The sequence below is a fragment of the Aotus nancymaae genome, unplaced genomic scaffold, assembly GCF_030222135.1.
Source record: "Aotus nancymaae isolate 86718 unplaced genomic scaffold, 86718_ANA_hifiasm-v0.15.2.pri h1tg000044l, whole genome shotgun sequence".
Taxonomy (NCBI): Eukaryota; Metazoa; Chordata; class Mammalia; order Primates; family Aotidae; genus Aotus; species Aotus nancymaae.
Window position 1 is genome coordinate 1,879,266 of NW_026988458.1, and position 27,968 is coordinate 1,907,233.

Consider the following 27,968-nt stretch of genomic DNA (forward strand, 5'->3'; position numbering starts at 1 on the left):
AGTCTAACATCTGAGATTTTACTTTTTAACAATAAAAAAGATATAGACCTTTTAGCCCACTAGTGCTAAGAATGGTATCTACATTTTATTTTGTTTTTATTTATATCTGGTATATTTGCAAAGGCAGACAAAAATAGAGGGTCATAAGAGTTTGGAAGGTAAAGTTGGACCCCACTTTCAGCATTTGGGGACAAGTTTATATTTTTTCTGCATAAATGTAGGTACTGTAAAAGTAAACCAAGTTTTTCTTGTGTTTTTACTATCTAGAGAAGCTGCATGGTGAGTCCTTTCTGTAGCTAACATGGCTTCTTCCCCGTTTAAACTGAATCAGGTAAACAAGTTATGCCAATATATTCAAGTTACAGGCACAATCACTCAGTTTCAACTTGCCCTTCAGATAGTAAAGATTAGGTGCTTCAATGAGCAGCAGGGAAAGACAGGTCAAGTTAAAATTAAACTCTCTTGTTTTCAAAATTAGATTTGCAGATGTGATTTAAATGTTTCCTTAAATCCTGTGATAATATTCTAAAACTCCACGTCCTTAAATTTGAAGATCCACAAAGTATGGCTAATACAGAATATCTCTGGATCTTTTTAGCACTCTTGCTGCATTACTGAACTGCAAAAGGTTACCATATAAATATCTTACTGTTTTGGAATTTTTATGCCATCCTTTGTTGTATAGAGAATCTGACCAATTCACTCATTCCCGTGGTCCAGTTGCCATTTTATTTTTTCTAAGTGTGGCCTTAGCAGAAATCTCTTGGTAGCTGCCTGCATGATTGGCAAGTAGAAGTTGGAGTTTTTTTGTGGTCTGTATTAATGGATCTGATTCTTAGAAGTTGCTTGCTAAGAAAATTGCCCTCTTCATTTCTGTTTTTAGTAGGGAGGCCTTGGCATTTGTCCAACAGTTAATGAGAAATCATGGTACAATTATGTTTTATTTTTTTTTCTTAATTCTTTCTGCGTTTGGCATAATGGTGAAAATTAAAGAACCTGGAGTGGAAAATGCCTCAGTAAAATAAAAGCATGTTGTAATTATATTCTGACCTTGGTTTTTTCTCTCTATAACTATATATTTTTCACAGAATTGATTATATTCTAAAGCATACCAGGCTCTGTTTGCTGAGATGTTTGCCGCTGGAGTGATTGCGTGCTGCTTCGCCCTTAGATGAAGCAAGCAGTGCTTTCATAACTTCTAAAGATGTCTGAATTGTCTGAGGTTTTTTATGGTTTAAATTAAGTTTTCTTTATTGTTCATACTGATAAAAATCCGGCTGTACTCCAACTATTAGGATAAATTAGTGTGTTGTTTGTAGAAACGAGCTCTTCTGTCTAACTGAATAACAGACTTTTTATGTGCAATTAATCTAATCTGTAATATGGCGAGCTACAGAACAGTTCCAGCATGAGCACGGTGACTTAGTCGCTGTTGAGATTACTCATGGGGCCTATTTCTATCATGCACAACTTCTGTGTATGTTAGAGTGAGGACGGCTCCGGGATAGTACTGCTGTTTATCCCTCAAAGGTGGTATAGATCAAAAAAGTCTAAAATAGATCAGTGAATGCTTTAGTCATTTAAATGGATACTTAAGGATAAGACATTTTAGTTAAAAATAAATGTAGCCATCTCTTCCCTATGGTCATAAAAATGCTGGCATTTATTCACATGCCTACTTAGGGAGGAGATCGGCTGTACGTAATTGATACTGTCTGGCCCCTAAAAGGATCGAATATAAGATCCTGACATCATTAAAATTTCGTTTCCCTGAATGCTTACTCTTGGCAGATTTCTGTGAAAGAAAAAAAATTTGTTTTTACCTGGTTGCCCTGGGAAAATGATGTTATTTAAAACAACAACAACAATTTACTGGTAACATGTGTTCAGTATTTGGCTAGAGTTACTTGATTCTTTTATTAACAGTATTTTTTTCTAATAGAAAAATATTCGCAGTTTAAATAACGTTGATCACATAAGCACATACGAGGATAAAGTTAAACTTCTTTAGTAACCTACAGGACCAGACACATCCTCTTAATATTTGTATATGCCGATTTTTTTCTGGTGTATTTGTGTGTATCATATTATGCACAGTATTTTGTCACCTTATTTGGTTGAAGCAAATAATGAACATTATTTTATGCCATTAAATATTTTTCTTTGACACCAAGGCTTATTAAAATGATCTCTGAAACTCTTATTTTGTGAATATAATTGTCCCGTGGTATGCGAGGGGAATTGGTTCTAGGAGCCCTGTGGATACCGAAATCCACACGTCCTCATGTCCTGCAGTCGGCCCTGTGGAACCTGTGCCTTGGGAAAGCCGGCCTTCCATACGAGTGGGTTTCACACCCCAAGGATGCTGTGTTTCCGCGTGTGCCCTTGCTTAAGTGGGCTTGCACAGTTCAAACTGGTGTGATTCCAGGGTCAGCTGTACATGTGATTTTTTTTTCCTGGAAGACCTGTACATTTCATCAGATTATTGGAAGGGTCTGTGGCAGTTAAGAACAATCTATTTTTAATGACTACATGGTAATATTTTATGATTCATTTCAATATTCCCTTGTTTTTAAGACATTTAGTATAACGTATTAGAAGTATAATATATGCTGATGAAGAATATTTTATTCCAGTAATGCAAGTATAACATTTTATTTAGAGTTTATTCATATTCACAAATGAGACTGTCCTGTAATATTTTTGGTATTTTTCTAATCACGTGCTAATGTTATGCCAGTTTCATAAAATCAACTGAGGGCATCCTATGTGTGTTTCTGTGGCCTAGAATACTGTAAGCAACCTAAGAATTATGTCTTAAGAAATGTTAGCAGCCCTGTGCCTCAGTGATAGCATCATATATTTCCAGTTTCTTCTGAAGATACTGCATTTCAGGGTCTCCTCTCTTTTGCTTCTTCGGTTAGTTTTGTTCATTACGTTTTGCTAAGGAATCATTAATTTTGTATTTCTATGTAATCTAAAAAAATATTTGGGATTTATGGAAAGATGACCAAAAAGGCACTTTGGGTGTGATACGACTGAAATGTATTTTACAGTCTGAATGGAGAACTCAGCTGCCGTGCATCACAGGGCAGTGCTGGGTCTTAGGCCTTCCAGCTTTTGATTGAAAATACTGCCAAGTGCTGAGGTCATGGTCCCAGTGCTATTTCTCCCTCAAAGGAAGCAGGGCTCCTTTGAGAAGTGGCTGATTCTGGGTATTGGGAGAAACGAAGCTAAGCCTGGAGCACCTTCTGTAGCAGAAAGCAGGGCAGCCCAGTCGTGTCCAGTGTGAAGGACTCAGGAGCACCTTGAAGAGGCTTCCCTCCCCACATAGGAGATGGCGGGGAGCTCCAGGAAGAGCATAACTGTGATGAGGGAAGCACTGGACATGCTTAAATCCACGCTCTCATGATAACAAAAGTCGAATTGGTCACTGTTGGAAAATGTAAATAGCGGCATTATCAGATGCCTCCTCAGCATTTTTTGGTATAGTCAAATGATTTTCTCTTTTAATCTGTTGATATAATTAATTACGGTGATATTAACAATTCTTGATGAGGCATCCTTAGCTTAGAGGAAAGGATGGTGTATTCAATAAACAGGGCTGGCCCGGCCAGTAAAGAATAAAATGCCATCCAGGAGAAAACATAGACTTCCCCCTTACAGTGTACTGTGTGCCAGGATTATACTGCGTTCCAGAGGAATTAAAGATCTAGGTAATAGGCCGGGTATGGTGGCTCCTGCCTGTAATCCTAGTACCTTGGGAGGCTGAGGCAGGCAGATAGCTTGGGTTCAGGAGATTGAGACCAGCCTGGGCAATATGGTGAAACTCTGTCTCTACCAAAAATAGCCAGGCATGGTGGCGTGCTCCTGTGGACCCAGCTACTTAGGAGGCTGAGGTGGGAGGATGGCTTGAGCTGGGGAGGCAGACGTTGCAGTGAGCCAAGATCTTGCCAGTGCACTTCAGCCTGTGCGACAGAGAGAAACCCAGTCTCAAAAAGGAAAAAAAAAAATCTAGGTAATAAAAATAACTCGATAGAAATACTGAAAGAACATGATGGACAACATTCTCATAATCTAGGAGTGGGAAGCTCTTAGGAAGACAGGAAACTCAGAAACCATAAAGGAAGACAGGTGTTTATCTGCGTACACTAGAAAAAGAGATCAGAACCAAAATATGGACCATGTTGTAAACAGTGGCAAATGATTAACTTGGAAAAGCTAAATTTCTAATATTTAATGATTCACAAATGGTCGCTATCCCTAATGTACAAAGAATGTATATTAATGAGAAGACAAAATGAATAGAAAGATGGGTCAAGGGCATGAAAAGACCATTCACAGAAGAAAAGCAAATGGCAATTAGAACTATGAAAATACGCTTGGCTTCATTTTTGGTTAATGACAGCAATATAGGATAAACCGTGGTTCCACCTGACTGGCAAAATCTAAAATGAGCAAGGATGCAGAAACAGGACATCCTGCCCGTGAGAGTGTCAGTCTGCACAGCTGTGTGGAAAGGAAGCCTGGCATCGTCTGTAAAAATTAAAAGTTACTTCAGTTCAGCAGTTGTGCTTTTATACAACAAGTTTATAGAAATAAAAGCTTAAGTCTGTTAGGGTGTATGACTGAAAAATGAAAATGGCCTCATTGTTGTAGTGTTAAATGAACTGGAAGCAACAGCAGTTGAATTTTCTCTGCACTGCTCGGTGTCCTTTCTGACGGCAGTGATGTGGGTGCCCGTCAGGGTCGGTGCAGGGGAACTGCGTGCCAATGAGGAAGAATGCTCCTGAGCACAGGTGGTTCCTGGGGGAGCCACACAGCAGGGTCACTTCTACAGTGCTGGCTGGTGCTGGCCCCTTGTACATGTGGGTACATGTACAGCAAGGTCTGCCCATAGAGCTTGGGACTTCTCTGTGAACAGAGGGCACCAGCCTGGGCACCTCTGTGTTCCAGGCTTTGGGGCTCTGTAGAAGAGAGACTGCAAGGGCAGGCGGAGTGATGAGAAGAGACACAGCTGCTGCCTGTGAGGGAGGGAACCCTGAAAGCCTGCACTGTCACTGAGGAAGAGCTCTGTGCGGCTCGGGAGGCCTCAGACTTGGGTCCTCAGTGCTGTGCTGCAGAGGCTCTCATGGGCATGCTGAGTCTCCAAGGAAAACGTAACTTGTTTTGTTATACTTTCGTTTTAAAAGTCTAGGAAATACATAGTTCAATTTAGAGAGATTTCTGTGGTTCATGCAAGTTTTATTGTATAAGTGGGCAAGACTCCTTGTGTCCAGAGAACTTGGCTTTCTAGAATAACTTATTCTTTGATGTTGCTGTTGGTTAATATTTTGCCATAAATATCACTTTTTAATGTTTCAATACCCCTTTGCTTTCAGTTTTTCGTAGCATCAGATCCAACAGTTAAAACAGATCGACTGTGGCATGACAAGTATACTTTGAGGAAATCTATGATTCCTTCATTTATTACGATGGATCAGTCTAGGAAGGTAGGATTAGAAGAGATTTTTGTGATTTTGATGTTTTATGGCTATGTATACTTGGATAATGTGACAAAACCAATTTTTAGTTAAATAAAACTTCATGCGTTTTGAGATTGTTAATGTTCTTGAGATGAAGTGCATGTTAATTGAATACATCAACATAGTAGCTGTTCAATGTATCTTTGAGTTACTAGAGTTCACTCAGTACTGTAGCAGATGCTCTTGTTAGTTTTTAATCAATAGCCAATTTGTAGCTTCTGAATATTTGTAGTATTTGGGCATTTTAAATGTACATAAAGGTAATCATAGGATGTTTTTCTTTTTAGGTCCTTTTGATAGGAAAATCAATAAATTTCTTGCACCAGGTTTGTCATGATCAGACTCCCACTACAAAGATGATAGCTGTGACCAAGTCTGCAGAGTCACCCCAGGATGGTATGATGCTGCTGCTGGTGGTGGTGGTGGTGATGATGATGTGAGGATGGTGAGACTCATGGCAACAGTGTTGCTGATGGTGTGATGATGGTGATGGGGTGATGATGATGACGTGATGATGATGGTGACGTGATGAGAGTGGTAACGATGTTGGGGATGGGTGGTGAGGATGGCGTGGTGGTAGTGATGGTGGTGGTGATGTGGTGATGGTGAAGATGGTGGTTATGATGATGGTGATAACGATGTTGGGGATGGGTGGTGAGGATGGCGTGGTGGTAGTGATGGTGGTGGTGATGTGATGGTGAAGATGGTGGTTATGATGATGGTGATAACGATGTTGGGGTGGGTGGTGAGGATGGCGATGATGGCGTGGTGGTGGTGGTGATGTGATGGTGATGTGATGATAGTACAACAGTGATAATTGTGATGGTGATGGTGATAGAGATGATGATGGATGGTGATAGTGGTGATGATAGTGGAGGTAATGGTGATGACATGCTGATGTTATAGATTACTTAAAAGTGTTTTTTGTACCTTACGATTATCGGAATTACTCTCTAAAATACCTTAATAAATAGTATTATGTGTTTGTATATACAGTACTGTGTAAATTTTTAATTTCCTTTTTACGCAGAGTTAAACAGTAGGTATTGCTGTTTTGTGTTTCTTAATAATTTGTGTTACTTTTAAAATGATAAAGTGACAGTGTGTGAAAATAAGAAACTAACAGAAAAGATATTGCTATCGGTACCCATGCTTTGGGATGCAAAGACTTTGTGTGGAGAAGAGCCAGGACTTAGCAAGTGTTTATTGCATTCAGAGTGCCATGCGGGGGTTCAGCCTGCGTGAAGCACTGAGGCTTTCCCTCTCTTCCTTTTCCCTATTTGCTGTCTGCCCCACCTCCAGTAATTTCATGATATTTTGTCTATGGCTAATTTATGTTTACAGCTCTCCAGTTTTGGCTGTATTTGCTATTTATATTGTCATGGTTCATTCAAAACGTTTATTTTGCGTAGGACACTGAGGTAGCTACAGGAAAGAGATGATGACTTCACCGTGACTGTTCCTTTCATGCGCTTATCAGTCTGGTCATGGAGAAGGAGATGTGTAATGAAATAACCAATGGTCAGTGATAAAGGTAGAAAGTGATCAGGGAGGTCGGCTGTGCAGGTAAAGGGCGTCGGGTATGTTCAGACAAGGCTCAACCGGAAGGCTCTGGAAAGGGGCAGGAATTGCACTGGCCCTGGGAGGAGGAGGAGAATTTGGTTGTGGGTTACGGTGCAGCCCAGGACAAAGGAGTAACGTGCGTGATAGTGCAGATGAGAAATAGTGCCAATTAGACTGGGCTAAAGATTACAGTGAAAATAAAAAAAAAAGGTGTAAGTTGTTATCACTTACTAATGTGGCAGACTAACGAGAGAGACAGACAAGGACCTCGCGAGGAAGTAGGATAGGTTACTGGGTGTGATTTTGGATGCGGATGTTACTGGAGTGACAGACGTCCTCTGACAGGACGTGGCTCTCTGGACAGCAGGGCTGCGGATCAGGAAGTCAGTCATGGCAGTAGAGCTGAGCTCACGAGGCCAAGTCAGGAGGGCAGCAGGGAATCTGGGAAGCAGATAGCACCAAGAGAGGAGTGTCATTTAGGGCAATTTGGTTTTCAGTAGCTAAGAGGACTTACTAATAGAGGCTTCCAGCATGTATTGGAAATGCTATACGGAAACTCTGGTTAAAAGTCAGGGCCAAATATAGAGATTTTGGAAGCACTTATCTCACCATGATAACTCAGAACAAGGCTGGATGGTGTAGCAAGAGCTCCCTTGTGGTCCAGGGCAGATACCCTTTCCAGGCATGTGAGAGCCACAGCCCCTCTCACCCTAAAGCATTCACACACAATTTTACATGTATTCTTGGGTGGTGGGCGGTCCATAGACCTTGGGTTAGTTCCTGAAATAGAGATAAATGTGATCCAATACAGATTTTGCGGAAATGGTTCTATGCTGAAGAGGTGTAAGGAAAAGAACCCGGAGAGCAGTTGTGTTCGAGTCATGACCTTTCATAGTTACCAGAGAAGACGGTGCACACATGGCTGTGACGGGCTGTGCCTGGGACAGGGTGTCCCCACGCGCCTGTCTTGCCGGAGGCTCTCCGTGCAGGTTGCTGCTGCTCTACTGCTGCGGCCCCATACCCACCGCCCCACGTGCGCAGACTCAATCAACTGAAGATCAAAAACAACTTAAAAAAACCCACGCAACCATTAAAAAATACAAATAAAAATACAGTATAACAGCTTTTTATATAGCAGGCACAGTGTGCTAGATATTACAGGTAATTCAGAGGCGCTGTAACCTGTAGGGGAAGGTGTGTGTAGCTTAGGTGCGAATATTGCTCTGTTTTATATAAAGGACTTGAGCATTGGGGGATTTCAGTGTCTAGGGGTCGTGGGATTGGTCCCCTGCAGACACTGAGGGCAACGGGGCGCTGCTCCTGCTGCCGCTGCTGCTTCTCTGTGATGACCCCTGCTGTCACCCTCGTCCTGTCCACAGCTGCCAGGGTCTGTGGAGAGCCAAGTTTCTGCGGTTGAGTTTATAGTACAACCGGGAGGATAGAAGATACAAATCCTAAAAGACTCCCAATAAGATCAAAAAACAACAGAACATGTCAAATTCATCTTTGTCTGTGAAAAGATTATGAAGATTTAAAAATATGAAAAAAGAATAAAATGAAAATTTAAAAACTGGAGCACAAGAGAGATGCCTCAACCCTGAAGAGCAAAGCTCTTTGGCTTTCCCTATTTGCTTTTTCCCAAAGGCTGCTTTGGGCTAAGGCTGGTTAAGACTGATTCAGACCTTCTCTTTGGAATGAATTTTCTTTTATTTCTCCCCGATACATTCTTGTTGCCCAGGCTGGAGTGCAGTGGTGCAATCTTGACTCACTACAACCTCCACCTCCCGGGTTCAAAGGATTCTCCTGCCCGAGCTTCCTGAGTAGCTGAGATTACAGGCATGTGCCACCACACTCAGCTAATTTTTTTTTTTTAATTTATTTTTTTAGTAGAGATGGGGTTTCTTCATGTCAATCAGGCTGGTCTCGAACACCTGACCTCAGGTGATCTACCCTCCTCGACCTCCCAAAGTGCTGGGATTACAGGATTGAGCCGTGGAATGAAAATTTTTAATGACTCAAACAAGGGTATGATGAAAACATTTCTAGAGAACAACAATCTTTATGTCATTAAAACTGTGCAAGTCAACGGAAATAGATCCCCATACCCTTAAAACAGGACCGTGGTGAGTTCATTAAGGGGCTTCGTGGTGTCATTTCTCCAGGCAGACCTCACTCATCCTCAGATAACTGCATGTTCTTCACTAGGGCATTTTAGTTTTTTTACTACCAGTATGTAATTGGAATAGTAACACTAAGATAGGCCTGTCTTACCTGCTTTCTTATTCTGAAGGACTAACAAATCTTAAAAGTCTTCTGATATACTCCAGCTGGGTAACTCAGATAGTGGAGAGAGGCTTAAACTCCAAATCAGAAGATCGCGCCTTGTTCTTGCTTAGTCTTTAGCTACCGTTTTGCCTTCTCTCAGTCTGAGGCTGTTCCTCCCACTGGGGTTATTTTCTAGCTCAAGTATGATTGTGGGTTTAATGAAGTCAAGTATTGAGATCAATTTTAAAAACAGTTTTGTGCTCTGCAGATGTAAATCAGCACTAAAAGCAGCTCTATTGTGTGTGTAGTCTCCACATGGAGACTATATTTCTTCTCAATAGAAAGCTGTGGAAGTGCTCTTTTTCCCGTGTTATAGCTTAGAGTCAGGCGTCTTTCTTGGTGACAGTCTGGTTTTGTCCCCTAGACATCTCCAGCAGGCTCCCCGGAGTTCACTCTGTGATGCGTGATAATACTCCTCAACTTTTTCGAGTTGTACAATTCATCAAGCTTATTTGCATGTGCTGCTTTCATCTTAAGACTAATTTATGGAGGCATCTTATGGATGTGGACAGGTGACCCAATACCCACTTGCCCTACTACCAGTGTGTTTTGGTGAGATTTCAGGTTAGTTACAATGTAGAAAGGGACTTGGAAATCATGAAGACACAAATGTAGGTGCCTGCTGTGAACCCAGCTGGCAGAAGCATTTTCATCTTTGTGGTCTCAGGGCTCTGGTCTCCTCTGTGGAGCGTCCAGCTGCCTGTGCCTGGGGTCAGTCTGTTACTGATGCCACAGACAGTGGTTGGCCCTGAGTCCGGACGCGTGTGCCTTCATTTCTTCTCTGTGAAAATACAAGTTACGGATGCATGTGTGCTTTCTCCTGTTCTTTCCAGCTGCAGACTTATTCACAGACTTAGAAAATGCATTTCAGGGGAAGATTGATGCTGCTTATTTTGAGACCAGCAAATACCTACTGGATGTTCTCAATAAAAAGTACAGCTTGCTGGACCACATGCAGGCAATGAGGCGGTACCTGCTTCTTGGTCAAGGAGACTTCATAAGGCACTTAATGGATTTGCTGAAGTAAGACACTATTTTGATGTCTTTAAATAATATATTTGACATGATAAAGAATCTTGTGTTTAAAAGAATAAATGATATTAAAGGAAAATGAATTGAAGTCTTACAGAGCATATTTTTTGAATAAAATCGGGAAAGAATGTAAAATTTTCAAAAGTTAAAGTCCCTTTATTTTCTGGTTATCAGTAGAGCATCGCTGTCATGTTCTGTGCTTTATTCAGAAGAGAAAACTGGTTTTTCTTACCAAAACTGTGGCGCTTAAACAGTCTTTACGTGTGAGGAGTTGGTCTAATCACAATTAACTTTAGCTTGAGTTTGAAATAAATCTGAAAAATAAAATATATTTTAAAATTGAATTTTACTTTCATATTTGTAGTTAATGTTTCACATAAAAACAAAACTTCTGCTCTTTTCATTTTGTTTCCTGACATTTCTCATGGCATCTTCCCTTTCAGAATTAAATGTATGTTCTTCTTCACCAGTAGACACAGATGCAGTTCTGGACCGGAGCCCGCTGTGCTCCTGGGTCTAGAGACAGCGCAGACCCGAGGGGATAGTGCAGACCCCTGCCCAGGTGGCGTGAGCCAGGCATGAGCCCCCCAGCAGGGCCACAGCACGGGCCTGGAGATTTTCACTCAAGTGTTTATAAGAATGAAACTTCTCTTTTGGTGTTCCTTTTAGGACACTTAAAGTAAGCTTAAATGTTCCCTTTAAGATAGAAAATAGTAACTTACCTTTAAATCCTGTCAGTGCTACGCAAGCAATTGTTTTAGGCCTCAGGTCTTCAAGTGTCAGTGAATTCCAGACTAGAAAGCTTGCTGCAGTAGCTTGTGGGCCCACTTCCAGAGAATGAGATTCTCAGGTGTGGGGTAGAGCTCAAGGATTTGCGGTTCCAGCAAGTTCCCAGCTGGTGGTGATGCTGCTTGAGTGGGGCTCCACATTGAGAACCACTGTTAGAGGCATGCAAGAGCTCTCATCCTGCCTTCTCGCCAGAAGCCACTCTTCCGTGTGAAAGCTGATGTGGCTTTTTGAGGCATACACAGCCGTAGCTGACTTGCGACACGCTCACGTCTTAGTCATAGCTGATGTCTGCTGACAGGTTTGTGGTTATCATCACTGAAGCGGCGTTCTGCACTGTAAGAAGGTTCACTAGTATGGTAAATACTTGTGATGAGGTCAACCCATTTAAAATATGAGTCATGGTGAGTTTTTCAAGGGAAAATGGTCTCTAGATGCCATGGCGGTCTGGGGTGTGTATGTGGGTCGTTGCTGCAGTTGGAGATTAGAAGCCACAGTGAGGTTTAGACCGTGATGGTGTTACAGGTCACATCATACAGCAGTTGAATCATTAGCCTTGTGCCTGATTTTAAAGTTGAACGGGTTGCATTCTTGCTATTAAGTAAAAGATTCATTTCTCCTCAGTGTTGTGTTTTAGGTTTCTAGATTTTAGGTTTATTTGACACTGTGTGTCTTTTTTACCTGTCTCTGCCCTGCATTTTGTAGCGCTTACACATCTACCTGAGTTGATTGGTGATGTTCTTAACTTGGTCACCGCCTGATTAGAGACATGTTAGCTTCATGGTTATGAAAGCAGGTGTCAGTAACTCTCAAGAAATGCTTGCTGAAAGTGTAGTGGTTCTTGGCTCTTTGTAATCATGACATCCACATACCTTGATTTGATGGAGACCTCTCCTACTACCATTGGGTCTAAAAGGAAATTATATCAGCTCATGTAACTCATAGGCTGGCCTGAAGTTTGAAAACTTTGTTAACATGTATAGCATAGCACATCTAAGTACTGTCAGTTTAAGCTGAATCAAAATCTTTTTTTTTTTTTTGAGATGGAGTCTCGCTCTGTTGCCCAGGCTGGAGTGCAGTGGTGCGATCTTGGCTCACTGCAACCTCCGCCTCCCGGGTTCGAGTGATTCTCCTGCCTCAGCCTCCCGAGTAGCTGGGATTACAGGTGTGCACCACCACAACTGGCTAATTTTTGTATTTTTAGTAGAGATGGGATTTCACTGTGTTGGCCAGGCTGATCTTGAACTCCTCACCTCGGGTGATCCACCCACCTTGGCCTCCCAAAGTGCTGGGATTACAGGCTGGTATTTTTGAGATTGTAAAGAAATGTAACTCCACAATAATTGGTGAGCCCTATTTGCAGTTAATGTTGTGAAGCTTTCGTTGCCACATTATTATATTGGTCCCATTTTTCTTTTGAGTTGTTACGATTTGAACTGTTAATTTTTATAGTTTATAAGCTTTTTTAAAGTTAAGTAAGAATTAAAGTAATATTTTCTTTAATTTTTAAAAATTTGTTAAGACCAGAACTTGTCCGTCCAGCTACGACTTTATATCAGCATAACCTGACTGGGATTCTAGAAACTGCGGTCAGAGCCACCAACGCACAGTTTGACAGTCCTGAGATCCTGCGAAGGCTGGACGTGCGGCTGCTGGAGGTACTGCAGCCCCATGTGTTGGGAACGCTGCTCCGGCCCTGAGGACCCCTGGGCTGGGGTGTTGTAGCGAGGATTTTCCATGTTATTTCAGGCACAGCTGGTCATTATCTTTCTGGAAACTGGGCAGCCTGAGTAGGAACTCCACTCTCACTTGTTACTGCATGGTCAGCTCCTCCCCTGTCCTCCACTCTGGGTCTCTGTGCGCTCATCTGGCAGCAGGGAGCCTTGCAGGGCTGCTGGGCTTAAGTTGGAGAAAATGCATGACGCCCTTGCCCCGTGCTTGGTAGCACATTGCAGATGCTTAGAAAATGGTGCTTCCTTCTCATAGCGAATCTGACAGGAGCATGAGACCTGGTGTATAATGATATTTATCAGAAAATTGATGTTTTTAGTTTCAGTTTGGTAGGACATGACTTTTCTTAAGGATATGGATATTTTAAACATAAACCCACTATTTGCTTAGTTGTGATGAAAGATCGTTAGCAAAACCTGTTGGTTTTCTTAAAATATTGAAAGAGTCATCTTGGAGTAGCTAAGGATTTGGAACATATTTAGAGGCAATGGGTTTTTGTCGTAAGCAAATGGTGATGAATTTTAAACACATATCCACAATATTCATTCAGAAATCCCCTATTTGTTGCCAGATGTTTGCAGAGCACCTACTGTGTGCGCATCATTGTCTAATTGGTGAGGTTGTAGAAGTTAACAAGAAGATGCACTCAGAACTGTTGAGCAATTTTTAACAACTGGGCATTGTTTTACTGCTTTTTCTTTGAGTCAACAAGTTCTTCAATTATGTGTCTTGCAATTATGTGTTTGTTTCTTTTAGGTCTCTCCAGGTGACACTGGATGGGATGTCTTCAGCCTCGATTATCATGTGGACGGGCCAATTGCAACTGTAAGATTATCCTTTTATAGTATTTACAGCTATTAAGATTGCTAAACATTTTGTTTGAAATTGGCTTTCTTCTCTGGGGACTTCTAATTAAAGTGATCACTTGACATCTAAGATATACTCATTGAATGAATACTTAAGCCAGAATTGTGTGTGTATTTTAAATGAGTATTAATGAGTACTGAAATGCTCTATTATTTTAAAAATTCTTAAAAATATCATTTGTTCTATCATAGGTTTCAGCAGGTCCTTAATAAATGGATTGTTCATTTTGTTCCATTATTCTTAGACTGTGGCAACTAATTTAGGATAATTTGAAAGGAACTATAAAGTATATTTTAGGGGAATTACATTTTTACTACAGAGGTAAAATTTGATGTTTAGCATTCATTTAAACTGATGATGAAGTAGCTGTGCTTTGTTCATAGTGCTTTTACCTGCATAACAGTCACCAAATTACAAAAGGCTGACCAGGGACGCTGTCTTTTTCCGTGTCTGCAATCAAAATACCTCTTTTCAGTGCTCATTTTTAAAGTATTCAAACTTGAATACATTTCCTTGACCAAGATACCCCTTTAAACTTACTTCAGTTACTTTTATATCTGAAATACTGAAGAAGGACATTGCATTTCTTTGAGGTATTGGGGAAAGTATTTTGTTGAGAAGGAATATAACTGGGCTCTAAAGTTTCTTCTTAGCGGTTCCGGTAGAGCCTGCTTTGCACTGTTTCCCCACGTCTCAGAGTGCACATGACGCTGCTGAAATAATCGCGTGAGGGCACGCTCACCCTGTTTTCTTTTGGGGTTAAGAAACCTGCCACTGGCGAATCCATCTCTCCTACAATAAGATGGGAGCTGCTGGTGCAGTTTTTTTTTTTACATATAAGTTCCTGATGTGTAAACTTTATGGATCAAAGCTACTATATTTTAAGTGCATAACCTCACTAAAGATTTAATTTCTCATCATATTCAAATTACCTTTTTCTCCTTTGACTTATGTCTTAAACAATTTAAAATAGTTATAATGCAAAAAGTAGTGTGATATTTTAACAAATTGTTTATTTAATTTATTTTTGACAGAATCTCACTGTGTTGCCAAGTCTGGAGTGCAGTGGTGCGATCTTGGCTCACTGTAACCTCTCCTGGCTGGGTCCAAGTGATTCTCCTGCCTCAGCCTCCCAAGTAGCTGGGATTACAGGCACGAGCCACCATGCCTGGCTAATTTTTATATTTTTGGTAGAGGTGGGGTTTCACAATGTTGGCAAGGCTGGTCTCAAAAGTCCTAACCTCCACCTGCCTCCCTCCCAAAGTGCTGGAATTACAGGCGTGAGCCACTGTGCCTGGCCTTCACAAATTATTTAAATTAGTAACTTTCATATCTCCTGCCTTATTAATTTGCGTACATTACATATTATTTTCATAGCATAAGAGATACCACAGTGCAGATAATTGCGTAGATTATTTCACAAGATCTGAGTGCCTTGACAAATAGGTAAACTGAACATTGCCTAGATAATTAATTATTTCGTAGTACGGCAGATCTTACTAAGAGTGTCAAAGTTGTCATGCCACGTACATAAACAATTGCTCATGGCAATATTGTTAAATGTTCAGGTTTTTAAAGCTTTACTTTAGTAGAAGGACTCAGGGAAAAAAAGTTTATATTATAGATTTATTTAAAAATAAAACAAGTCTATTACTTGAAGCCAGGAGTTCAAGACCAGCCTGGCTAACATGACAGAACCCCATCTTTCCTAAAAACATAAAAATTGGCTGGGCATGGTGGCGCATGCCTGTAATCTTGGCTTCTTGGGAGGCTGAGGCATGAGAATCACTTCAACCCAGGAGGCGGGCGGAGGTTGCAGTGAGCTGAGCTGTCACCACTGCGCCCCAGCCTGGGCGACAGAGGGCAATTCTTATCTCAAAAACAAAAAAACCCCAAAGTAAACAAATCTGTGCTAGATGCCTGTCTTTGGCACACAGGTGTCAGTTCGCATGCCCCCTCGAGTGGCTGGCAGTGGCAGCCTAATGTGCCGAGGATGATAGAGTGTGTCCCATGGTGGGTGAGCAGGACCTGCCAGGGCCACCGTGTGGGGAGTGGCCGTTTGCGTGTCTGGCATTTGCCGTCCAGTCCTGGCGCTGGTAGATTTTCAGCTGAATCGTCATACTTTGGCCACATTGTGCAGTTATAGGTATTCAAACTAATAGTAGAAATTGAAGTAATTTTTATTAGATTAATTTGTATGTGGTTATGTACAAAAGTTACTAGAAAGATAAAAAGTGTAGTATTTAAAATTTTTCTTTTAGAGTCAAGATTTGGAAGAAAATGGGTTTTCTGCTTATTCCTTGTTCATTGTGTTACCTCTGCTTTTGTTCTGTTATTGAGATTTTTTCTTTTTTTTTTTTTTACAGAATTTAATTATAATAGGTACATAATAATAATTATATAATTATATCTTGTAGCATAATTTTACCTTCATACTAATTCTGTGGTACCATTTCTATGATGTAAAATATCAGTGAATTTATTATAGGTCTGATGGAAAATTAATCTGGGAAATTTAAAACTCAGGTTACTCTTAAAAGTACACTAGCTAAAAATAGTTCATAAACATTTAAAATATTTTTTGTTCATCTTGTTTCTAATGAACCTTACACTCTTGAGTAAATCAATAATTTAATTTTATCTAAAATTTTGATATGGTTCGGTCGTTTAATGTTGACCGTATAACTAAAGATGGATTTATGTTTTGTTTTAAGGTCATGAGGTTCCAATGTGTGGTAAGATAGCCTAAGATTAGGTGAGGAGGGATTATCTTTTTTTTCATTTTGACAATAGAATAAAAATCTAATCATTTCTGTTCTTCATCTCCGTGGACGAGTTTTAGATGGGGCGTTAGAGGCTGATTTGTTGAGGGTTTCTCTGAGCTTTATTCCAGTAACAGGTGAATTGAAGGACCATGTACATTACAGACTCAGCGTGGACGAAGTTTTCGTCTTTGGAGACTGAGTGGAATCTGACTGCCTTCCTCTTAGATAGTTAATATTCCTGAAGAGCTGTGATGTAACTGAATTTTTAAAAATGAAATTATTTTAAACATGCTACAGGAACATCATACTGAAAGGACTCCTGCAACACATCATTTGATTAGTGATTTAATTTATTCCTAAAATTATTTAAACTGGTCACGCTTAATTTCTGTAATGGAAAAAATGATCACGTGAGCAGCACAGCAAAATGGGATAACCTCCAAAAGATTCGTATTGGATTTTGGAGGATCTTCAAAGCAGTTTCTCATCCCTGTTTAGACAGTTACTGGCACAAACAGGCATATGGAGGCATAAATAGATAGTTCCTGCCAACTGGTGAGAAATGGCAAGAATATATGACATCAAAGAAGATAATGCAATGCGTGTTCTATGTTTCTGAAGTAGCGGGAAATTGATGAGACCAGGGAAAGTCGTGTGGCCTTTGTGCCTGAGGGATGGATAGGATTTGGGCAGGTGGAAAGGGCAGAACAAGGGCACCACAGGAGGGTACCTTTCAGAGTGAAGGCCCTAGCGAGGACCTGAGCGATCGCGGTTGGGTCAGAGGGCGGTGGTGGGAGAAGGAGGCTCCCTTTGAAGCAGAGCATGTTCTCACTGGTGTGCGACTGTGCCTTGCTGCTAGGAACAGAGGCCCTGCCTCGGTGGCCTGTCTCCCAGCCCCCGGAGTGTAGGAAAACTCTGCTGATGGTATGGTGAACTCTCTGCCCCCATCATCTAGTAAAATGAACACACGCCCACATCTGTGTGAAACACGCGTCGGTGTCAGACACGTTTGGCAGTAGTTATGTGTGTGCAGTGGGACATGCTTACACTAGAAAATACTTGCGGTTTATCTCATGTTCACATGGAACTGGGATCCTGTATTTTTACCTGGCTGCCGCAGGAGGAGGGTGGCGTGGCAGGGAGGCCTTGCACAATCCCTGCCATGTTGGCTCGTCGTCTCTGCTTGTGAAACCGTGTCCATGGGCGCTGAAATGAAGTATTCATAAGCTATCCGGAAATGGGTGAAAATAACCTGAAGAATTCTTTTCAGAATGGAGATTCTTCTAGGCCTGCCTTCCATGAGAGTCACCACCCTCAGGAGCTATTGTTGCAGAAGAACGTGCACTCCTGCCTCACGTATCCCTAAGGTGTCTTGGGGAGTTCTGGTGAAGAGTCCACATTTTAGACGAGGTTTAGGCTGGGTTTGAAAATCCTGATAAACTGCGTAGACTGATCAACCCATAGACTGATAAGTCTGTGTAACCTTAGGCCTCTGTTTCCCTGTCTGTACAATAGGCATAAAAATGCCTGCCTTCTGTCACCGTGATTTGCTTAGCATGCCGCCTAGCATGTAAGTAATCAGCGTGGTTGTTATATTATAAGACAGTTTGCTAAAGGTACCTTTTTTTAAAAAATGATTGAGACCTGTACTGAGAGGATTCTTATGTGTGGAACACTGTAAACTCGTCTTCTGCCATTGCCTCAGGTGTTTACCCGAGAGTGTATGAGCCACTACCTGCGAGTATTCAACTTCCTCTGGAGGGCTAAGCGGATGGAATACATCCTCACCGACATACGAAAGGGACACATGTGCAATGCAAAGCTCCTGAGAAACATGCCAGGTGAGCCCCCAGCGCGGCCACGGGTCCGCGCGCTCTCCCAGAAGCCCCCAGCCTCTGCTGGATGCGGTTTCCAGCAGCTCTGTGGAAGTTAAGGTAGACCCACGGTGATAGCTGTATATTTTTTTCAGATCACGAACTTTCTTTTAAAATCACATTTATTTTTTATTCTAGAATTCATATGTATACTTTTAAAAAACTGCCCATTTTTAAGGAAAGCAGTTTAATAAATCACTGACTCATTTAAAATTCACAGTGTTTTAACTAAATTGTTTTTGAGAGTTTCTTTAATGTTCGTTTTGTTCATAAACCAGGACAAGGGAATATATTATTTAAAACACTTTAAAGCTATAGTAAAAATTCTTAGGTATCAGTCAAGATTATTTTAATGTTGTAAATATTGAATAACTTAAATTATAAGTAATTTTGAAGTCTTCATATTAAAATGGACTTGGTCAGAATCTTTGAGAAAGTATTGCAGTAGGCGTGTCTCTAAAGAAGAACTAAATTGTGCCCTTAATCCTTTGGTGAAAAGTAATTATTAAGAATCAGAAGAGAGCAGTTGTTTGGGGAAGGGAGTTCATGATCTCTGCTTCTTTACCAGCTCACAGGCTGGTCCCTGAGCGGCTACCCGAGTTCCAGAATAGTGACCCCCGCCGAAGGATGCGGGCCAGGGAGTTGTCTGTCTGAGCCAACACTGACGTGTAGAATTGTCGGTTTTTATTGTGTGTTGATACTTACTACAGTGGGAACCCTCTGAAGTAGCTGAGAAGGAAGCGAAGGGGATATTTTCTTTTAAGAGTAGTGATGGCTGTGGGCACGTTCCCCTTCTTGTGACCCTGGCTGCCATTGAGGGGAGGCGGAGGAGGGCGGTGCCGAGAGGACTGCACGCCTGGGCTGCGTGCTCGTCTCCTTTCTCCACGGCTTCACACCGTCCTCCTCGCCGCCGTGGCGGGACCCTCGCTCGCTGTTGCTTTAACTGCACGTGTACTTGCCAGCAAGCTCTTCACTTTGCCGGCACTTCTCCTTCCCTCTGTGTTCTTACGAACGCCAGCGAGTAGATCGTTCCTGGCTGCCCCTCACGAGCGGCATCTTTCTGATTGTGGACTGAGACCAGTTAGGGCCATACTGATGCTGTCATTGTCACACGTCAAGATAAGCCTCTCTGAAGGCTGCTCCATAACAACTTGAAACACGGGCTGGTTGGGATACGGTTTTCTGATCTGTCAGTTTAGCAATGTCCCTATCCATTTGCTCTTCTCTTATTGTATTGAATCACCAATGATGAGTTTTGTTTTCTAGTTGGAGATAACAACTAATAAATTTTTTGATCAGTTTTCCATGTATGAGAAAATTATTATTTATAAAATTTATATCGCTAGGATCCTGCTTCATAGAGTTTAACTCCAGCTTCTTTTGCTGATCCTTCCCCTCATTATTGAAACTTTTTCCGAACCATTTTTGATAGCAGGATACTATCTCGTATACATATCATTTCATCATTTTTCTTTGGCTGGACGTGTAGTTTTTTTCTCCAGTTTTTTGCTAATGGAAATAACGCCATGCATGTTTTTGTAAATACATCTTTATATGCCTCTCTGAATATTTCTTGAGAATAGATAAAAAGTGGAACTGCTTGCTTAACAGTATGAATTGGCCGGGTGCGGTGGCTCACGCCTGTAATCCCAGCACTTTGGGAGGCTGAGGTGGGCGGATCATGAGGTCAGGAGTTCGAGACCAGCTTGACCAACATGGCGAAACCCCGTCTCTACTGAAAATACAAAAATTAGCCAGGCATGGTGGTGCGTGCCAGGAGAATCGCTTGAACCTGGGAGGCGGAGGTTGCAGTGAACCGAGGTCATGCCACTGTACTCCAGCCTGAGTGACAGAGCAAGACTGTCTTAAAAAAAAAAAAAAAAAAAAGATGACTTTTAGTTTGACTTTTTACTTAGTGAGTATTCATATTTTAACTCTGTTCATATTCTCAGATCACTTTTTGGGAGGTGTGTGCCAGATCAGTTCACACCGTAGTAAGCCAGGATCGGAACCAGTTCAGTTCACACCGTAGTCAGCCAGGACCGTATGGTTGAAAGTTGTCTGTCTCACTGTTTTTGCTAACATTGGATATTAATTCAAATAAGTTATCAATTCATAGGTGAAAATGGAAGTTCATTTCAATTTTTATGCTTTTTAAATGTTGTGCTTTTAAAATGTTTGATGAGGGTAAACACTTTTTATTTTTCAAATTGGGGTCTCCCTGTGTTACCCAGGCTAGTCTCAAATTCCTGGACTCAAGTGATCCTCCCACCTTGGCCTTCCAAAGTGCTGGAATTACAGGCATGAGCCACCATGCCTGGCCTCTTTTTATTTTGTTTTGCTATATTGTGTAGTATTCCCCGCCCCTTATCTACAGGGGATATGTTCTAAGACCCTTCCCACCCTTGCCCTGTGAATGCCTGAAACCTCAGATAGTGTCAGACCTTATGCATACTATGTGTTTTCCCATATGTACGTACCTATGATAAAGTTTAACTTACATATTAAGCACAGTAAGAGAGTAACAGCAATAACTAACAAGTAGAATTATTACATTATACTATAATAAAAGTTATGAGAGTATATGTCTCTCTCAAAAGGTCTCACTGTACTGTACTCACCTTTTTTCTCATGATCTGTTGACCTGATAACTGAGACAGCTACTGAGTGACTAACGGGCAGGTCGTATGTACAGCGTGAATTTGCTGGACAAAGGCTTGATTAACTTCCTGGCTAGGATGGAGCAGGATGGTGTGAGATTTCATCACGACTTGGAATGGTGCTCCACTGAAAACTTATGAATTGTTTATTTCTGGGATTTTCCATGTACTATTTTTGGACTGCTGTCGATAGCAGGTCACAAACAGCAGAAAGAGAAACTGCGTATGGGGGACTACCTTATTTCTTTTTTCAGGGAATTGTTTTACCTGTGTTTCTTTTGGGGTGCCAGTGTTCTGACCTTTAATGAAGAAGTATTTTAAAGTAGCTCATGGCCAAACACCTTCATGAACAGAAATCAACTAGCTAATCATGCTAATCCAGCCCATTAGAAATGTCCTGCTGCTTATAAATCTGAGGCAGAGTACAGACAGACCGTGCAGTAGAAGGTGCTCCCGCCAACAGCTGCCATGGTGCCTTGTATGGGCGCGGCGTGCAAAGGACAGCTTAGTCTTACTTAAAGTATCAACGGTTATCACCCCAGCATTTTAACAATATTCATCAAAATAATAACTTGCTCCGTCATGTGCAGTAAGTAGTTACATGTGAAAGTGCTTTGCTGGGGATGAGAGTTTTTGATAACGGTCTACCAAGAAGATTGCGCTCATTCCTAATGGAAGATGGTCTGATTTTCATGCCTTTACCAATTGGTAAAAGTTTTTTATGTATTTGCCATTTAGCTGGACAAAACACAATGGCTAATACTAAAATGGTTTGTTAGATTATATTAATTTAAAAAATATTTCTGCTACTGGAAACTAAATTCATGTTTCCAATAACATTTCACAGAATGAAATAGACCAATACATGTAACTGTGCCTGTATTCTTTCTCAGCCTTTGTGTGGGGTGGGGAGGGAAAGAATGGAGGCTTTTTCTTTCCCCTCCACTTCCCTCCCTCCCCCTCTTTCAAAACAGTGGCATTGAAATAATTTCCTTTTGGTCTTTATTATAAATAAAATTGATCTCTCACTCATGTTCTTAAGGGAAAACAAGGATGCATTGATCTTTTATAAAGAATCAAGATGAAATTTACGTAGTAACGTTCTAATAGAAGTCTGATTCAGAAATAACACTTTCTTAGTTTTCCTCTGATGTTTAAGTCAGTAACATACTCATCTGAGACGGAAATTGATATTTAGACACTGAGTTTTTGAAGAGCTGTTAAAATGATGTTAATTCTTTGAAATGGTCCCTGAAGTTCTCTCCTGCCTCAGCCTCCTGAGTAGCTGGAATTACAGGTGCCCACCACAACGCCCAGCTGATTTTTTGTATTTTTAGTAGGGACGGGGTTTCATTATGTTGGCCAGGCTGGTCTTGAACTCCTACCTAAAGTGGTCTGCCCACCTCGGCCTCCCCAAGTGCTGGGATTACAGGCGTGAGCCACCGCGCCCAGGCTTTTTTTTTTTTTTTTTTTGAGACCAAGTCTTGCTCTGTCGCCCAGGCTGGAGTACAGTGGCATGTACTCCAGCTCACTGCAACATCTGCCTCCTGGGATCAAGCGATTCTCATGCCTCAGCCTCCCAAGTACCTGGGATTACAGGCGTGTGCACCATGCCCAGCTAATTTTTTGTATTAATATTTGTAGTAGAGATGGGGTTTCACTGTGTTGGCCAGGGTGGTCTCGAACTCCTGGCCTCAAGTGATCTGCCTGTCTTGGCCTCCCAAAGTATTGAGGTTATGGGCGTCAGCTACTGTGCCCAGCCACTGTTTAAGATAATGGAACTCCAAAGCTTAAAATGAGATGTAAATAATACTACACTTTGGCCGGGCGCGGTGGCTCACGCCTGTAATCCCAGCACTTTGGGAGGCCGAGGCGGGTGGAGCACGAGGTCAAGAGATCGAGACCATCCTGGTCAACATGGTGAAACCCCGTCTCTACTAAAAATACAAAAAATTAGCTGGGCATGGTGGCGCGTGCCTGTAATCCCAGCTACTCAGGAGGCTGAGGCAGGAGAATTGCCTGAATCCAGGAGGCGGAGGTTGCGGTGAGCCGAGATCGCGCCATTGCACTCCAGCCTGGGTAACAAGAGCGAAACTCTGTCTCCAAAAAAAAAAGATAATAGTACTACGCTTTAAAATTAGAGTTTGTACACTAGACACTAAATTATTTCTTGCCTAAACTGTAATAATAAGTTAAAGGTTTTCCTTTATCTTTTCTAATCCCACTGAATGAAACGTGCTCTTGATAAGGTGAGCGTCTAAGACGAGTGCTTTCTTGTCTAGGTATTGAAGAGCAGGGTCTGGCCATGCAAATAACTTGGTGAGGCCACATCTAAACCCACAGATAGTTATAATTAGAAAGCTTTTAAGTAGAAGGCACTTTGGAGATACCATAGACAGACCTCCCTCGTGTGTAGTGGAGAGCAGTTTGAGACCCAGAATGTGAAAAGACTGGATTGGCCCAAATTTGGTTTTGGCCCAATATGTTGAAAAATAAGATAAACCAAGGTTTAATAGCTCATACTACATTATTTTTGTTTTCCTTTTAACCATATTTTATCACTTCTAAGATACACGTTGTTTTCACGTTCTCACTGTGTCTCCGCTTGGTGCCTGGAGCTGGGCTCTGTGCTCCAGCAGGACAGCCTTTAGTACCAGCCACGGTTGCGGTTCATTCCTTCAAAAAGATGACACCCTGGCTCTGTTTTGAAATAAAAAATTACTGCGTTTGCAAAAAGGTGTAGAAATAGCAGTGGAGCATAAATTTGAAATCTGTGAAGTGCATAATTATTATCGAGGGAAGAACCAAAATTCCGCTTTTCCATTAGCAGCACCGCAGACTTTATCTTACCAGGAAAGGCAGGTGCCCGCAGGCCAGCAGTGCCCTGAGAGGGACCCATCTGAGCAGTGTGGGCTTAGGGGGTGTTTCCTGCACAGGACTGTGGTCAGGGTGTTTGTCCTTGTGATTGGCAGCTATGTTTCTTTCTTGATGATTCGTATAATAATGATTCGTCTTAAAAATGACAGTGTCTTAGACTCAGTGAAAGATAAAAGATGAGTTGAAGTTTTCCTCTTTAAAAATTTCTTTGTGTATGCATCTGTGTTTTTGTATGTGGATGAGTGAAACATACAAATACAGATATTAAAAGTTTTCTTTGCATGACTCAGGCTGAAAGATACTTTAAGCTGAGCTGTTGGTGGTAGGGCTGCATTGCCCAGGGAGTCCCCATCCCACCACCTGTCTCTGGGGCTGTGTGGCCTCAGCTGATTTCTTGATCTTCTGCCTCAGTTTCCTCATCTGGGGAGTGGGGTGGCGATGGGACTTAGTTATTAGTGTTGTCAGGATTTAGTCTGTGTGAAAGGACTTGAAACAGCACCCACCTGTGGTGAGTGCCCCCAAGTTCACTGTTGCCGTGGTTATTTGCCTGGGAGAGCAGGAACGCAGATCCTTAAAGGTGGTTGTAGACTTTGAAAACAAGACACATAAAAAATCCTAGTTCTTAACAAACGTCTTTTGGATCTTTAGTCTTAAGAAAAATGAATCAGATGGGTACTTTGATGAGGTCACTTTTAAATACAGTAGCATCACTATAAATGTGGGTTGAGGAGGTGATTTTGAAATTGTGAACAAATTGTTGCAAGGCATTTTCTGACAAAAACAAATCCAATGTTTAGCAGCGCTCGGTGCTGTCTGTAGGGGCATCTCTGGATGAGGGGCTTCTGGCTGAAGGTGCCTGCACAAGTCCTGAGGAGCCTGTTTGAGTCAAAGTTGAAGTTCTCCCGACAGCCTGTAGGGGGCAGTAGAGAACTGTGGAAGGGCCTGGCGCTTAGCTGCTGCCCAGGCGTGAGGAGAGTGGCCGCCTGATTTTTTGTATCAACTGTCCAGTGTGGTCTTGGCCCTGCAGGAGGTGTGCTTCCTGTATTAATTGGACCTCATTGCCAGTGTTGCTTTGCTTTTAGGATCCTTATGTATTTACTTGTGGGCCAGCCATAAAAACACATTTAAAACATGTGCCTAAAATATATTTTCAGTGCTGGGTAAAGAGATTCTAGGCGTGTTGCAGGTGTAAATGGAATCTTTTAGAGACGGAAGGACTGAGTTGTGCCTTGTGAATTGAGTTCATAGTCACTAGAGCCTTAGAGCAGTTACAAGTTCAGAACTACTATTGCCTGTAGTGTTTAACTTCTCATTTGGGAAAGAAAAATAGATGTAGTACTTTAGTGATTTCAGACTTCCGTGATGTGGATGATGTTGCCAGGGTCCTTTGCAGTAGCAGCATCCTCACAGCAGCAGCCAGAGGTCTCTCACTGTCAAGGGGCTTTGTCTCAGAAGAAGACCACTGAAGATGCTGTCCTCTGTCCTCACTGTAGATACAATAACAGGTGATTTTTCTAGAAGGAAAACTGCAAAAGGAAAGAACACCTGTATTCACATCGTGGCTGACTTGACCTTGCTTATAGGAATCTTTTGAAAAGGTGTGGATTTGAATACTCAAGATCCAGATGAATGCAGACTGCCTGCCCTGACTTCGAGTGTCTAATCATGCATTCTGTAGTGCTCCCTGTTGCTGGTTCCCAGTGACGAGGTGACACACCAGCTCCCTGTGGCCAGGCAGCTCATGGCTTATGCAGACAGAACAGACTTTACACAGGAACTTACAGTCAATTGATACGGGAAAACCAGGTCGCATAGGAATGTTTAAGGGAGGCATCTGACAGATGTGGGTGTTTACAGAAGGCTCCAGAGGTGGTGGTGTCCAGGCTGGCCTCTTGACAGGTGAGGATGCGCTGTTCCGGTCAGTGGGGAGGGGGACTGTGCTGCCAGCGGGGGCTGGGGCTCCCAGCCGGGAGGGGGTCCTGAAGGCCTGGATTCAGGTCGTTGAGAAAAATGGGCCTGGGGCATGACCATGGTAGTTAGCAGAGCAGCCAGTTGTAATCATGTGAGGTGACGTGGGCCTTCAGGGTTACAGCAGTCACGGGGCTGGAGGGAAGGGAATGGATTTGAGAGCGACTTGGGCTGTGGTGCCAGCAGGACCAGGTGATGTGTGTATGGAGGCCAGGAGGTGGTTGGAGTCTCAGTGGCACCTGGGTCTCTGACTTGACCTGGTGGATGGTAGCATCTTTTATCACCCAGGGAGCACTGGAGGAGGAGCTCCTTTGGGGTGATGATTCCATTCAAATACATTAATTTGAGGTATTTTTTAGGTTACTTTGTGAGACCATTAATTAGACTGATCTTAAATTGAAGACAGATCTAGACTAGAGGTAGAGATTTTAGATGTCATTAGCCCATATGATCCTTGAAGTTGTGGAGTGGAATGTGGGAGTGGCGTCAGTGAGTGGGAACTGCACTCTTGCAGGGAGGCATGGCTAGGAGGAGGACGGGGTTGGGGCAGGGGCTGCAGACCTGTCCGTCATGGTGCACGATACTTTTTCAACCAACAGATCCTTCTGAGCTGCCATATAGCATCTGAAAATGTAAAGATAGACTACAGAAGAATTGGGCAAGATCAAAGTCAAAACTTCTAACCAAATTAGATGCTTTGTTTGTTGGGAGGCTGTTTGAAATGCTGATAGAGAGAAGGAAGTGGAGGCTGAAAATCAAAGAGGAAGAAGAGGTGGATTCAGAGCAAGGGGGTATGAGTTAGCCTTCAAGGGCGCACTGGGAGAAAGAGGCGGGTTTGGAGTGACTGGGGGTGCGAGGGATGCAGGCAGAGCTGATGCCAAGAGAGCGAAACAGTGCAAACCCAGTGGAGCCAGGGCTGCAGGCTGCCCAGGCTGGGAGTGAGGGAGAAGGGGAAGGCACAGGCAGCATTGGGGTGGGTGGGAGTGGGACATCAGCAGTTGAGGCTGGCACTGAGCATTGCGTCACAGTGTTGTTTCGTAGATGGCACCGAGCATTGCGTCACGGTGTTGTTTCGTAGATGGCACTGGACATTGTGTCAGTGTTGTTTCATAGATGACACTGAGTATTGTGTCACGGTGTTGTTTTGTAGATGGCACTGAGCATTGCATCACGGTGTTGTTTTATAGATGGCACCAAGCATTGTGTCACGGTGTTTCCTAGATGGCACCGAGCATTGCGTCACGGTGTTGTTTCCTGGATGGCACCGAGCATTGCATCACGGTGTTTCCTAGATGGCACCGAGCATTGTGTCACGGTGTTGTTTCCTAGATGGCACCGAGCATTGCATCATGGTGTTGTTTCCTAGATGGCACTGAGCATTGCGTCACGGTGTTTCCTAGATGGCACTGAGCATTGCATCACGGTGTTTCCTAGATGGCACTGAGCATTGCGTCACGGTGTTGTTTCCTAGATGGCACTGAGCATTGCATCACGGTGTTTCCTAGATGGCACCGAGCATTGCGTCACGGTGTTGTTTTGTAGATGGCACTGGACATTGTGTCAGTGTTGTTTCATAGATGGCACTGAGCATTCCATCACGGTGTTGTTTTGTAGATGGCACTGAGCATTGCATCACGGTGTTGTTTTGTAGATGGCACCAAGCATTGTGTCACGGTGTTTCCTAGATGGCACCGAGCATTGCGTCACGGTGTCGTTTCCTGGATGGCACCGAGCATTGCATCACGGTGTTTCCTAGATGGCACCGAGCATTGTGTCACGGTGTTGTTTCCTAGATGGCACTGAGCATTGCGTCACGTTGTTTCCTGGATGGCACCGAGCATTGCATCACGGTGTTTCCTAGATGGCACTGAGCATTGCGTCACGTTGTTGTTTCCTAGATGGCACTGAGCATTGCGTCACGGTGTTTCCTGGATGGCACTGAGCATTCCATCACGGTGTTGTTTTGTAGATGGCACTGAGCATTGCATCACGGGG

General features: G+C 42.5%; 1 protein-coding gene across 1 annotated transcript in view; it reads left to right on the plus strand.

The window, feature by feature from the left end:
• TUBGCP3 (tubulin gamma complex component 3) overlaps nt 1-27,968 on the plus strand; it is a 98,432-nt gene that overhangs the window by 51,241 nt on the left and 19,223 nt on the right. Inside the window, exons 12-17 of the mRNA XM_012464769.3 lie at nt 5,382-5,492; nt 5,813-5,921; nt 10,247-10,436; nt 12,754-12,889; nt 13,719-13,787; nt 18,300-18,435. Of these exons, the coding sequence (XP_012320192.1) occupies nt 5,382-5,492; nt 5,813-5,921; nt 10,247-10,436; nt 12,754-12,889; nt 13,719-13,787; nt 18,300-18,435 (751 nt within the window). The remainder of the gene's footprint in view (nt 1-5,381; nt 5,493-5,812; nt 5,922-10,246; nt 10,437-12,753; nt 12,890-13,718; nt 13,788-18,299; nt 18,436-27,968) is intronic.